At 40.3% G+C, this 15,479-nt stretch overlaps 1 protein-coding gene across 1 annotated transcript in view; it reads right to left on the bottom strand.

The window, feature by feature from the left end:
* Nucleotides 1-2,167: 2,167 nt before the first annotated feature.
* The window catches only part of LOC126190706 (trifunctional enzyme subunit alpha, mitochondrial), a 157,446-nt gene continuing 144,134 nt past the window's right edge, over nucleotides 2,168-15,479 (bottom strand). The window contains exons 11-12 of the mRNA XM_049931175.1: nucleotides 11,847-12,049; nucleotides 2,168-2,667 (exon numbers count right to left, since the gene is read on the bottom strand). Coding sequence (XP_049787132.1) covers nucleotides 2,467-2,667; nucleotides 11,847-12,049 — 404 coding nt within the window. The 3' untranslated portion in view covers nucleotides 2,168-2,466. The remainder of the gene's footprint in view (nucleotides 2,668-11,846; nucleotides 12,050-15,479) is intronic.

The raw sequence follows: 15,479 nt of genomic DNA, 5'->3' as shown, positions 1-15,479 counted from the left end.
AAAAACGAATGCAGGTCAGTTATTGGAATGCATGAGCAGTTTTGTGTAACCTGTTTGGTCAACCTGTCAGCAAGTTTGTTGCCTGGGATTCCGACCTGTCATGGGGTCCACACAAGCACCACTAAACGACTGGATTGTTCCAGGGTATAGATGGCTCCTGGATGGTCTCTACCAAAGGATGACACGGGTAGCACTGGCTGATAGCTTGTAGGCTGCTCAAGGAGTCAATACACAGAAGAAACAACTCCCCAGGGCATGAATGAATGTGCTCAAGAGCATGAGATATAGCCACCAAGCTCAGCAGTGACAACACTGCAGCCATTGGGCAAGGAATGCTGTCTTCCACGGACATACATAAAGCTGGCATGATCATCAGCCATCAAGTTATTGGTGTAAACCACTTGACTTCATGGCCTCATTACATATCAAGAACTGAGTCCTTAAGGCCATGTGAAAGGTCCAGGTGAAGCTGCGGCCTAGGTGTACTCCATGGAGGTGTAAGTGAATGGATCTCAAGCATAGGTGGTAATGGCAAGAACTACAGTTCAGATAGAAGGGATCGGACGCAAACTGCAATTGTAAGCCCTGACCTGGGCTGCCACTGCAGGAGATGAACCACTGCAGGTGGGAAAAGGAGACAGTAATTCAGATGTGCAGGAGAACTACGAACCTGCGCAATGTAACTGGCCAGCAGTTGTACAAGCCTGAACTGCAATGGAGGGACATTAGCCACCGGACTCGTTCTAAAAGCTCCCTCCAGTAGTCAAAGTGGTGCACCAGGTTGAGTGAACGCAACGCTGAGGGCGCCGTCGAACCATAAACCTGACTCCCACAGTCAAGGCCGGATTGAACGAGGGCTTTGTAGAACTGCAGCAGCGTAGAGTGATCTGCAACCCAGTTGGTGTTGCTCAGGCAGCAGAGGGCACAGGGCACTGAGGTGCTGCCAGCACTTCCACTTAAGCTGACGAAGGTGAGGAAGCCATGTCAATCGGGGATCAAAAACCAGTCCTAAGAATTGATATGTCACCACAACAGTGAGGGGATCGTCAGTATAGTAGAGTTCTGGTTCCAGATGAACAGTACGATGACGACAGAAGTGCATGACATACAACTTTGCGGCCGAAAACTAGAAGCCGTGAGCTAGGGACCATGACTGCACCCTGTAGCTGGTTCCCTGCAGGCGGCACTTGGCAACAACAGTACTTGTGGATCAGTATGAAATTCACAAGTCGTCTGCATACAGAGCAATTTGAGAATATTGTACTAGCAACCTACAGATTGCTTCCTCCAGCCTTAGCAGCAACAAAAGAAAGAGTAATATGAGATTTAGTTATGAAGCGAAACAGTAATTACCACTCATAGGACTATTACAACTATTTTCCAGACTATCTTATGGAAATCATGTAGAAAAAGTATTAATCAAATTCAATTTTCCAACAATTATAAATGTTTCTGCTAAGCAAGACTTTTTTAAATTATGTTGTAATAGTCATCATTGATACAGTCTGTCAGTATTTGTAAATGATCAACATATTTCTTTCCTATGTACTAGTTTCCAGCTGGATTAACAAAAATTGCCCATTGACAAGACTTTAATTTTCCTTTTTTATTACTTTTTTCCTACATCTCTCTGTCTCGTGTGTGTGTGTGTGTGTGTGTGTGTGTGTGTGTGTGTGTGTGTGTGTGTGTGTGTGTCGGGGGGGGGGGGGGGGGTCATGTGTGAATCCATTTGTATGTTGTATAAAGCCACCTGCCACTTCAAAAGAGCAGTGTAAGCACAAATAGTATTAAGCAGTGTAGTGACACTTTATTGCTGACAGAGTGTACAAATTATTTTTCTAAATACTGCATCAGTTTTCTTAATGTGCATCTTAATTTATTTTGTAAGCCTTAAGGTTATCATTGATGAGACCTATGGAACATAATGAATTAATATATAAATGAATGTGTTTTACACTGTACAACAGCCAATCTCTATGATCAGTTGCCTTTCCTAATGCCATTATCAATTATCAGTTCAATACCACAATTGTTTAACTCTTTGGCATTGTGCATCGTATGGTTTGAGGTACCGAAATATTTCTCCTCCTCTCTTCAGGAAATACAAAGGTACTAAGAGCTTTCACAGCAGTAAATTGACTAGAACTTCTGCTTGTTAACAGCAACATTAACAGCAATATAAAAATATATTTCAAAACTCATACATCATAAACAAAACAAATATTGATGCAGGTATAAAAAGCAGTCAGTTTCAGTGACAGGAACAGCCAAATGACATGTACCTTACTGTTACACATTTTTCATTAATATTTACATAGTCAGAATACTTTCAAAACTGTCAGTGCATTTCCTTTTCTTCCTAAATCTATTAAAAAAATGCCTTTCAATCTAACATAAGACCATCAACACATTTCAATTCATACAGTTTTAATATAAAAAAACACATTCTGGTCCTCTATGACAATTTTAAGAGTAGAACTTCTTCGTACTGTCATTAGCATGGGATACCAATAGCTCACAGGGCTTAAATGGCTCCCCATAGTGGGCTTGAAATTGTTCCATTTTCTGTACAAGATTCTTTGCTCCATAATGGTCAACCCATCTGAATGGTCCACCACTGAATGGAGGGAAACCTAGTCCAAACACTGCTCCAATGTCACCTTCCAACTGAAATATAAAAGGTTTCTTTAGTACACACCAGAGACATACAATATCTTCTGTCAATTTAATCTATTTCTAAGTAAACTTATATACTTTCAGGCTTCTGTAAATATAAAATTTACTTAGGAAATTAAGACTTAAATTAATGACACACAAATTGACAAGAATGAGAACATCTTGGGTGTGAGAGCTACATGTTTGTCCGAGGTGGGGATGACCTTTTCAATTTACCCAAATTCTGCTTCTCTACTGTGATTCTATTCCTGACACATACTTATTCTGAGGCCAATGTCCGATATATTAAAAAAGATAAAAATTGTCATTTGGGGACAAGTAAGATAGCCATCACCTCCACATCTTCTAACATGCTGACTCCTCTTGCATTCTTAACCTAATCCTCAAACGGCAGTAATTTGAAGCTCCCAGGTCAGCATGCAGAGATATATTGGAAATGAGTCACACCCAACTGACGCATCAGGTACTACACCCATGCTGCAACATTACTGATGGATGAACAAATAATACCCGACAAAAATGACAACCATATCAAAGAACCTCAACAACAAAAACTACCACGCAGTAGTGTAATAGCTACAGCTCCATTGTTGAGCAAGTGTATTTTTAATTTTTTACCTTTTTAAAATTACAATGAATATTACAGCAATATGTGTTGTTTTGTGGAATCCAAGTTCACACAAATTTTTCATTTCAGTACACAGCACGAAACAAGGATAATGCTGATATGTGGTGAAACAACGCTCTGGTGGGTGGTTTGCAGGTTTAAATCACCTCGGGGTATGACCATGCGGTGCATTTGACCTGCGGTCGTCGCATGGTGGCACTGGCAGCATTCCACATACGCAGACGTGTGTTGGTGCATGTCAGTGTACGGTGCAGCGAGTAAGTGTGCAGACGTTTTCAGATGTGCTAATGGTGACTGTGTGTTGAAAATGGCTCAAAGAACACATATTGATGACCTTATGAGGTAGAATACTAGGGCGACTGGAGGCTGATCAAACACAGCAGGTCGCAGCACGGGCCCTTCATGTGCCACAAAGTGTGATCCCAAGATGCAAGAAGATCGATATCTCACCATCAGTGCCCGCAGATGGGCCACGAAGTACTGCCAGTAGCCTTGCTCGGGACCTTACTGCAGCCACTGGAACAGTTGTCTCCAGACACACAGTCTACAGACGGCTGAACAGACATGGTTATTTCGCCCGGAGATCTGCAAGGTGCATTCCACTGACCCCTGGTCACAGGAGAGCCTGTAAAGCCTGGTATCAAGAACACAGTACATAATCATTGGAACAGTGGTCCCAGGTTATGTTCATGGACAAGTCCAGGTATAGTCTGAGCAGTGATTCTCGTCGGGTTTTCACCTGGCATAAACCAGGAACCAATTACCAACCCCTTAATGTCCTTGAAAGGGACCCATATGGAGGTCATGGTTTGATGCTGTGGGATGGGATTATGATTGGTTCACGTACATCCCTGCATGTCTTTGACAGAAGAACTGTAACAGGTCAGGTGTATTGGGACATCATATCGCACCAGTATGTCCGCCTTTTCAGGGGTGCAGTGGGTCCCACCTTCCTCCTGATGGATGACAACGCATGGCCCTACTGAGCTGCCATCGTTGAGGAATACCTTGAAACAGAAGATATCAGGTGAATGGAGTGGCCTGCCTGTTCTCCAGACCTAAACCCCATCGAGCATGCCTGGGATGCTCTCAGTCGACATATCACTGCATGTCTTCAAACACCTACGACACTTCAGGAGCTCCGACAGGCACTGGTGCAAGAATGGGAGACTATACACCAGCAGCTGCTCGACCACCTGAACCAGAGTATGCCAACCCGTTGTGTGGCCTGTGTACAGGTGCATGGTGATCATATCCCATACTGATGTCGGGATACATTTGCAGGAAACAGTGGCATTTTGTAGTACTGTGGACTTGCAGATCTGTGTCGTGTGTGTTACCTACGTGCCTATGCTATTAGCACAAGTTTTGTGTAGTGCCACATTGTGTGGCACCTCATTCTGCAATTATCCTTAATATCCTTAATTTATGAGCATGAGTATATATGGCAGTGCAGGTGGTGCATTGTCTAGCAGTTTTTTTGAGTGAGCTGATTTATTGTGTGGAGGAAGGAAGGTGGAAGGTCAAGGGAAGGAAAAAGTTTGACAAGTCTGATGGAAGAAAATGATAACTAGTAAAACCTTTTTTTTTTTTGGAATGATTTTCTATTGTCCTACAATGAAGAACTGTTCATGTACCTGCTAACTCAGTGTAAGAGCTGTCACTTAAAGCAGTGGTAATAAATCTATGAAATTCTCTACCATGATTTGCCAATTACAGCACAACACACACGTCATTTCTTGACAACTGTCCCTTTAATTTACAAACTTACACTATATATGTTCTATCTGGTTGTACTAGTTCACTGAGGGAAGAGCATTGCCACCTCAGGGTTGTACAGATTTATGTGCATTTAACTTTCTCCCACACATTTACTTTCAAAGCAGCCAATCTTCAATCACTGTGAAATTTCTTCCTTTCTTGTGTCTAAAATAGAAGTTCTCTCACTTCTTGAACATGTGCCACTACCCTTAGATAAATCACCATTTGACACCCATTGCTTGCAATAGGCTTCATTTAGGTCTTACCAGGCATTGAAGTCTTCCACTACAAGCATTCACAACATTCATGCATGTTTTCCAATTGCTCTACCCACATTCCACCAGGTCATTGCCTTTGTCTTTACTAATGTTTTTGGATCCAACAAAGAAGTTTCTTGGTGAATCTCCCATTGAACTGTCTGCCCACATCTCAGCTACCTCAATTTCAGAAACAACCATAATAATGTCTTTCATTCCAGTCTTTTTACTGATCCATTTGTTTGTTTTAATCTCTCTATTTGTAATTCCAAATGTGCAAGTCACTAAACAATCATCAACTTTTTAATGTTTTTAACTATCAAATTCCATGTCTTACAGTTAGAAGACATAACTGGTGATACACACTGACTGCAAACTTTTATTTTCAGACACATCCGAAGTGTAGTTTGGAAAATCCTATTTAGTGCACCAAATGCACTCCAGGCCATTTCTACATTCATTTATTTCTCCTTTGTCCAACTACTCATTGCCTTCAACTTCTTTTTCTGTTTTCACTCTTTAAAGATCTGAAAACTACTCTAGAACTTTGAGTGTAGTTTTGGTGATAAGGAGTTTGAAATTTTATGGCATTAGTGATCAGTTGTGTAACATTTAACTTCATGTTCCATATTTTTATCTATCTTATTTCTATCAATATTAAGCAGAAGCAGTCAGTTTAGGGTTTACTCATCCATAATGTGTCTGAATGTGCATGTGACTATAGGTTAACATTCACACAGCTAGCGTTTTCTGGCAGGTATATCGGCCACCAGGTGCAAGTCTTTTTAGCTGACACCACTTCATTGACTTGCATGTTGATGGGGACAAAACGTTGATGAAGACAACACATCATCCAATTCCCAAGCAGAGATAACCTCTGACTCGGCTGGGAATCGAATCCGAGCCACCTGCATTGCATTCTGCCACACTGACCACTCGGCTGTGGAAGTGGGCATATAACTACATACTGGATATTTACAGATTACTAAATAACCTAAGTTGAACTGAGTAAGACCTCACCTTTTCCATCACTCACACTGATAGGGAAAACACCCTATAATCTAACAACAAAAGTAAACCATCTATATCTTCCACATTATATAGCCTACTAGTTTTAGTTTAAATTTATCAGCTGGGGTTAGAAGTTGGGCATAGTACTCCAAGGAGCCATGAGCAGGTCATCTGTAGGTACGGAGAGGATTACATAATTATAAGTCACAAAAATAAATTATAAACTTAACACTAGTTAACTGCAGTAGTGTTCCAGGTAAGATTTCAGAATTACTCCCACTCATTACCAGTAATAATGTACATATGGAACTTGGATCAGATAGTTGGCTGAAAACAGAAATAAATACCAGTGAAATATTAAATTATAAACGAACAGATACCACAACAGACAAGACACCACTGATGGTTGTATATTTATTGCCATAAAAAACCTGTAATGCTTATTAAGTTAAATACAAAATAGAAATTCAGATAATCTGGTAGAAGATAACTCAATGGAAACTCATTGATTTTTCCATCTTCCTTCAGAGTGGAAATGCCAATACTAATACAGGGAAGTTTCTTGGAAGGACAGAAATTGCAGAAAATGGCTTAGCCACATCCACGATAGTATTTGCTTTGCTTATCTGCACTTCAAGCAAGTAGCATGAAGTCCTACCTAACAGTCGCACTCTGCAAACTACCGAGAGATGCTTGGCAGAGGGTACATCCCATTGTACCAGTTATTAGGGGGTTTTTCCTGTTCCATTCACACATGGATTCCTGTTCCATTCACATATGGAGCACGGGAATAATGACTGATTCAATGCTCCGTGCGTGCAGTAATTGTTCTACTCTTATTTTCACAATCCCTCAGTGAGTGATATGTAAATGACTGCAGTATATTCCTAGAGTCACCATTAAAGCCAATACTTGAAACTTTGTTAATAGGCTGTCTCAGGATAGTTTACATCTATCTTCAAGTGTCCTCCACTTCACTTCCTTCAGCACCTCTGCCACATTCTCCCATAGATTAAACAAACCTTCGGCTATTCATGCTGCCCTTCTCTGTATATGTTCAATATGCCGTGTTAGTCCTATTTGGTACGGGTCCCACACACTTCTGCAATATTCTAGGATGGGTTGCATGAGTAATTTACAGGCAATCTCCTTTCTAGACTGATTGCACTTACCCTGTATTCTATCAATTAACCGAAGTCTACCACCCGCTTCACCCATGAATGAACCTCTGTGATCATTCCATTTAATATCCCAACAGTGTGTTACACCCATGTATTTGTAAGAGTTGGCCAATTCCAACAATGGCTCATTGATATTTTAGTCATAGGATATTGTGTTTTTTCATTTGGTGAAGTGCACAATTTTACATTTCTGAACGTTGAAGCAAGTTGCCAATCTTGAAATCTTATCAAGCAAGGTCTGACTTAATATTTATGCAGCTTCTTTCAAATAGTACTTCATTATAGAGAACTGCATTATCTGCAAAATGCATCATGTTACTACTAATATGGTCTGCCAGATCATTAATATACAACATTATCTTACGATGACTGTCCATCCAAGATGACATGCTGCGTCCTCCCTACCAAACATCCTCAATCCAGTAACAAATTTCAATTGATACCCCATATGATCGAACTTTTGACGATAAGCACAGGAAATCAAGGAATTCTGCAGCTACCTGACTGCCTTGATCCAAAGCTTTCAGTACATCATGTGAGGAAAAAGCAAGTTGGGTTTACATGATCAAAGTTTTCAGAATTAATGCTGGTTGGCAATGAAGTGGTCATTCTGTTCATGATACATCATTATGTTTGATCTCAGAATATGTTCTAAGATTCTACAACAAATTGATGTCAAGGATATTTGACAATAGTTTTGTGGATCACTTCCATTACCCTTCTTGTAGACGAGTATGACCTGTGCTTTTTTCCAAGAACTGCGCAGTTTTTTGTTCAAGGGATCTACAATAGATTATAGAGAGAAGAGCAGCTAACTCAGCCGCAAATTAAGTATAGAATCTCACAGGAATTCCACTGAGGCCTGGAGCTCTGTTCAATTTAAACAGTTTCAGCTGTTTCTCAACATCCCTGACACTAATACTTATTTCATTCATCTTTTCAGTGGTAAGAGAATTAAATTGGGGCAAATCTCCTGGGCTTTCCTTTGCACACGAACATTTGAAAATAGAGTTAAGCATTCTCCCTTCTAATAACATTCCATATTGATTTGATTTTATTGCCAGAGTTGTTAATTTCTTCTCTAACATACATATTTCTTGATTTCCTTACAACTTTTCTCAGTATGTTACCACAATTTTTCTAGTGTAAAACTACTTCTGGATCTTTACTAGTTCTTGCTGTCTCATACAGTTAATTGGAAAAGGTTGTTGCAGCAGGATGGGTGGCAGCCTGAGATGGTAAAGCCCATTGCTTGGGATACCATGTGCTAGACAGGAATTTACAAAGAAGATGTGTAACTGGAGTTTTGGAAGGACAAAGCAGAGAACTGACAGAGGTAGAATGAGCAGGTTTCATGGCTGGATGGTTTGAGAGACAAATGGAGTAACTGAAAATTTGGTAAAAAAGAGAGTTCACAATAAGAAGGTGAAGATTTACAGTTGAGGTGTTATAACAAAAATAAAAGGTAGCTGCTATAAAGAGGGCTGTGTAGGAAGTTCAGAAAATGTTGTATAGAAGTAGAAAGAAGCGGGCGCACTTGTAAGTAAGTCTGACAGCAAACTGTTGTGTGTGACAGTAAGAAATACAAGCAACCGTAAACACACACACGCAGTCTGCAAACAGTTAACTTGGTTTGCATGAGCCGATAGAGGACAATACGTTAAAAACTGCACTGGAATTAAATGTTCAAAAATGGGATGTTGCTGTGAGAACAGGGAGTTGTAGCACACCAGTATTTAGTGTGGTGCACCTCTACAGAAGCAGGTGTTCAAATTTTGCAACAGAGTGTTGCCACTGTGTGTTGAAGGCACATACATAAGTCAGCTGTGCATTCTCAGGAGCTCAATTCATCAGGACACTTTATGATGGCAACATGTCTGATAGCCGAAATATTGTACCCATTGGGCATTATGAACTAGCAGTAAACCTGTGGACTGCTTGTCAAATGTGAGATCTGTAAGTCAACTGTGTAATTGTTTTATTGAGCAACAAAATGAAGGGAAGTTTCATCAGTTTGTAGCAAGCTGACATATTTGTGAGCTCTCTCACAGCCATCAACCCTCTATAGATCATTTAATAACACCACATGGTATAATTAGTGGAATGTCATAGCAGGTCCACAGTTTCAAGAAAATACAACAAGGCAACCAGTGATTAATTCAACTACAGTCTATCACCAGAATTTCTTTTTATTTCACTTCGACACACTACATTTTTGAATGGCTTCCTGCTCAACTAGTCTTTGTATCTTATGTATTTTACTCTGCATCTCACAAATCTATAACCAATTACAATACAAAAATGGTTTTGTTTCTGTGTTATTTGATGAAATGCACCAGGTTTTACTTTTAGTTTCCTTTGGTCCTTGCCAAGAATATTTTATTTTTAACACTGTAGCAAAAAATACGATTGATACTTACCATGCAGGATACACATTAAGATGCAGTCAGGCACAATTAAAAGACATTTACATAAAGCTACCAACCACAGCCATCATCAGCAAAAGAGAAACACACACTATTCATACACACAAGCAAGCATGCCTCATGCACACGACTGCCAACTCCAGCATCTTGGGCCAGAATGCCGACATTTCAGCCCAAGATGCTGGAGTTTCCAGTCATGCGTGCAAGAGGTGTGCTTGCTTGTGTGTATGAATGGTGTTTTTTTTCTCTTTTGCTGATGAAGGCTGTGGACGAAAGCTTTATGTAAGTGTCTTAATTGTGCTTGTCTGCAACTTAACATGTCTTCGTTATGGTAAGTAGCAATTTATCTTTTCCTACATTGTTGATATTCTTACCTGGAGTTTCCATTGTTCTATATTCTTTTTATTTTCTTTAGAAAGACTGTGTCAAGCACAAAACTTGTTATCTGAAAATTCTCCTTATTTCTGGTATCATAACAAACATTTTCAACTGAAAAATTTATCTTTATTTTTTGTCCTACTTTACCATTAAAAGTGCTTAGCGTAGTCTTAGTGTGATTTGCTGTTTATCATTAGCTTCCGTAACTTTTCACATAGGTCTGTTTTCAAAATGTTAGTGTTTTGTTGTACAGACTTTATAGTTCACATGGCATATCTTTTATTTATTTTTGAAACAAGCCCTGCTGCTCTATCCAAGGTTTCCTGAACATCTAGTATTTATCGTAATTTCCTTGTTCACAATGAAGTTTATCCCAAAATTTCCTCACTGTCCTGTTACTCTGTAATACAATACATGATCAATTTTAATTCATTTTTTTTTCTTTCCCCACTCCAATACTGATAATCTTACTACAAGCTACTTGATCTTATATAACTCCTCTTCCAACTCTATTAACTTACCTTCATATATTCTTCCAGTAGTTAATTATCCCTATAATAAGTGTGAGCAATTGGTCTCCCAAGGCGTGTGTTATTATCTATTCAGACGAACTTAATGTAGTAAGGTACAGGAGCCTTTCAAAATCAGATGGTCATAGTCTCATCCATAAAACATCAAGTCGAGATGGTTTATTGATGAACTCACCATTCTTTATGCAGTGTAAGTTTGTGAGAAACCTACCCACATTTGTTCCCATTCAAGTGATGCATTAACATTTTAAGTACTATCAGCTGCATGGCATGAAATGTCTGGATTGGACATCCGTATCTAACCCAATTGGTTATCTTAATCATCAAATGCAAGCAATTAAAGCTCCTCCCTCCTCAGCCTAGTTCTTAGTTGACACCTTTTACTATGCTAAATCCATCTAACAAATAAAAAGAAAGTATTTAAAAATGCAACAAATCATCTTTTCATGGTTATCTGTTGAAGCAATGTTCACTTCTGAATGACAAATTGTAAGTTTGTTTTCACTGTCAATCAAGATTCATATTGCAATTGTCCTTTGCAGTCTAGTACATGCTTCCTTGCACAGTTTAAGTGGACCCAAGTCTCATTCAGATCCCTAATCGACCAACTGCAATTCCCTTTCCTGACTATTTCCATTTTTCTCAGAAATCTACACCTATCTGCTATTTCCATGTGAACATATTTCACTGTTGTATCCTTTGTAACTGAATACAATACTTAAAGTTCTGCCTTTCAAATTTTATCCTCTTGTGAAGCCAGTTGTAATGTTCAAGGTATCTGTCACCTTTTAGTGTGTGGGCATACTCTCCGTGAACATAGAATTCTGAAACAGTATAGTGAACAATGTTCTCCTAGAAAAGGTCCCAGTCACTTGACAGGCTTTCTTCCATTCACATGAGAATTAACAGTGTACAGCTTTTTGAACAACGGTTCTACTTATTTTCAGTTAGAAAATTACAGAGGGTGGATATTTAATAGAAATTAAATAGAAACTTACAGGATTAGCTAAGATGTTTTCTTGCAAACAGAGAACTGCTTCATTCACAAATCTTGATACCATTCGCAACTGCTGGTCTTCAGTTTCTGTGGAACCTTTGGGTTCAAGTTTGTATCTTTGAATAATGTTTTTCGCTTCTTCATTCATATCCCTATCCTTTCGCCCTGGTTCATAAATGTAGCATCCTTTCCCAGACTTGCGGCCTGCAAATGGTGGAAGCATATTTCCTCAAAACCTTTAAAAAATGTACTACAAACTTTTATATTTTGCATTTGTCGTTAGTGATTAACAGGAATTAATGTAAAAGAATATCACAAAATGAAATGTTAATGAACAAAATGTTATTCAAGAGGAAAATATAACTTAATTACAGTAAGTACACTTGTTAACATTCACAAAGTTAGATGGCGTAAACTATTCTTCCTATACAATCTCAAGCTATAAATTAGGAAAGGAAAAATAAAACTAACACACACTTTTGCAATAGACTTGGGGCATGCTATAGGAAAAGTGCAAAATCTGAAACAACTACAAAATTAAGAGCCTCCAGAAAAAGATTCTTGCCATAACTTCATAAAATAACTAGATCGCCAGCTAATGTGGTATGAATAGCAAATGAGAGAAAGTTACTAGAGTAATTCAGACATATAAATTACTCTAAGGATTGTAACAAAATCTTATGAACCATAAATTCTCAAGTTTATGAAAAACTTCAATTCATGCCTTCAGCCTTACAATTTTAGAAGGGGAAAGTAAGCTGAAGGAATGAACTGAAGTTTGTGTTACCTATACTGCTACAGTGGTGTAATGGCTAGCACATCTGCCTAGTCGAGTTCCTCTCAGTCATAGCACAAAATTTAATTCATTTATTCAGCTTCTGTAAGCATAGATACACAATATTATTACTGGAAGCTTGTTTCCTTTTTAAAACTCTTTAGTTTTTATTACTTTTTGTTACCCTCATGAAGGAGGCCTTTCCACAGCCTCTTCCAGACAGTCCAACAGAACTGTATGTGTTGCAGGTCTGCTGTTATTTCAGATAGAAATTCTGCTGCCTGAGTCAGTCCCATAACTCACCATACTGCAAATTTAGATAGTGTTAAGAAATTTACAAAAATCCTGAGAAATTAACATTCCTTATGTTATCAGCCTATTCATGTCCCAAAAATAAGTTACTGATAATACTATAAATGATTCCTTTGTCAAAGTGGTTGGTTGGTCGGTTGTCTTAAAGGAGGGGGGGAAAGGGACCAAACTGCGAGGTCACCGGCCCTTGTTCCTGGTAAAATAATTACAAAAGGGAAAGAAGAAAAGAAAGGAGAAGTACAGTACAAGAACAGGAGAATGGAAGAACCAGAAGAATGAAAGAAGGACAACCAACACTACTATGGACAAAATAGGAAAAAAACCACAGAGAGAAGCAAGAAACAGATAGAAGGAATAAAAACAAGAGAGCAGATGACGGTGGATGGCTGACCACGAGAATAAAAAGGAAAAGCCAGCCACTCAGTGACACATTAAAATGTTCAGCCTAAAAGCATTAGAGTGGAGAACACAAAGCGACAAAGGACATGCGCGAAAACTTATACAGGGTGTTACAAAAAGGTACGGCCAAACTTTCAGGAAACATTCCTCACACACAAAGAAAGAAAATATGTTATGTGGACATGTGTCCGGAAACGCTTACTTCCCATGTTACATCTCATTTTATTACTTCTCTTCAAATCACATTAATCATGGAATGGAAACACACAGCAACAGAATGTACCAGCGTGACTTCAAACACTTTGTTACAGGAAATGTTCAAAATGTCCTCCGTTACCGAGGATACATGCATCCACCCTCCGTCGCATGGAATCCCTGATGCGCTGATGCAGCCCTAGAGAATGGCGTATTGTATCACAGCCGTCCACAATACGAGCACGATGAGTCTCTACATTTGGTACCAGGGTTGCGTACACAAGAGCTTTGAAATGCCCCATAAATGAAAGTCAAGAGGGTTGAGTTCAGGAGAGCGTGGAGGCCATGGAATTGGTCCGCCTCTACCAATCCATCAGTCACCGAATCTGTTGTTGAGAAGCGTACGAACACTTTGACTGAAATGTGCAGGAGCTCCATCGTGCATGAACCACATGTTGTGTCGTACTTGTAAAGGCACATGTTCTAGCAGCACAGGTAGAGTATCCCGTATGAAATCATGGCGGTGAATCGAGGAAGTATGGTACATACTGACGAAACTAAAATGAGCTCTAACATGGAAATTAAGCGTTTCCAGACACATGTCCACATAACATCTTTTCTTTATTTGTGTGTGAGGAATGTTTCCTGAAAGTTTGGTCGTACCTTTTTGTAACACCCTGTACAGAATGATAAAACCCGCCATCACGTATAAAACGTAAAACTAAAAAGCCGATGAGGCGTTGTCAGCTAAAATTAATGGCAAAGAGTCCGGTAACTGTAGAGTCCATCGCAGGGCAGCCAAAGGAGGACAGCTCACCAAGATATGGGCCACTGTCAGCCAGGCGCCGCATCAACACTGAGGTGGGTCATCATGGTGCAGGAGGTAGCCATGTGTTGCCCAAGCATGCCCAATGCAGAGCTGACAGAGAACCACAGAGTACCTGCGAGGGGCCTGCGTGGAGGTCTTCCACATGTTCACAGTCTACTTAATGGCAGGCAGTCTGTTGTGTTTACTGAGGTTATGCCATTCCTCCTCCCACAGCCGAAAAACCTTGGGGAGTAGTACTGAACACAAGTCAGTTGCCGTGAAGCCGATATCCATAAGCAGTTTCCGCATAGCCTGTTGGCAAGTTCGTTGCCTGGGATTTTGATGTGACCTGGGGTCCACACAAACACCACTCAACGACAGGACCATTCCAGGGCATAGGTAACTCCTCGATGGTCACTACCAAAGGATGATGATGGAAGCACTGGTCGACAGCTTGTAGGCTGCTCAAGGAGTCAGTACACAGAACAAGCAACTCCCCAGGGCATGAACGGATGTGCTCAAGAGCACGAAATATAGCCACCAGCTTGTCAGTGAAAAAACTGCAGCCATTGGGCAAGGAATGCTGTTCAGTATGTCCTCCATGGACATATGCGAAGCCAACATGATGATCAGCCATCGAGCCATCGGTGTAAAACCACTTCATGGCCTCAGTACATGTCAGGAATCGAGAGGAAGTGGCAGCGGAGAGCCGCAGGGTTAACTGAGTCCTTAGGGCCATGTGAAAGGTCCAAGCAAAGCCGTGGTCTAGATAAGCACCATGGAGGTGTACGAGAATGGACCTCGAGTACAGGTGATAAAGACAAGGACTCCAGTTTGGCAAGAAGGGATCAGACACACACTGCAATTGGAACCACTGACTTGGGCCACCGATGCCGGAGATGAACTGCTGTGGGTGGTAAAAGGAGACAGTAATTTGGATGCGCAGGAGAACTACAAACGTATGCAGTATAACTGGCCAGCAGTTGTGCACACCTAACCTGCAATGGAGGGACTCTGGGCTCCACCGGGAAGCTCGTCACTGGACTCATCCTAAAAGCTCCTGCCACTAGGCAAACACTACAGTGGTGCACTGGGTCGAGTAAATGTAATGCCACCAAACCACAAACTAGGCTCCCATAGTCCAG

This window comes from Schistocerca cancellata, chromosome 6 (assembly GCF_023864275.1).
Source record: "Schistocerca cancellata isolate TAMUIC-IGC-003103 chromosome 6, iqSchCanc2.1, whole genome shotgun sequence".
Taxonomy (NCBI): Eukaryota; Metazoa; Arthropoda; class Insecta; order Orthoptera; family Acrididae; genus Schistocerca; species Schistocerca cancellata.
The sequence above is the reverse complement of the archived record's forward strand: the minus strand, read 5'-3'. Positions and strand labels throughout refer to the sequence as shown.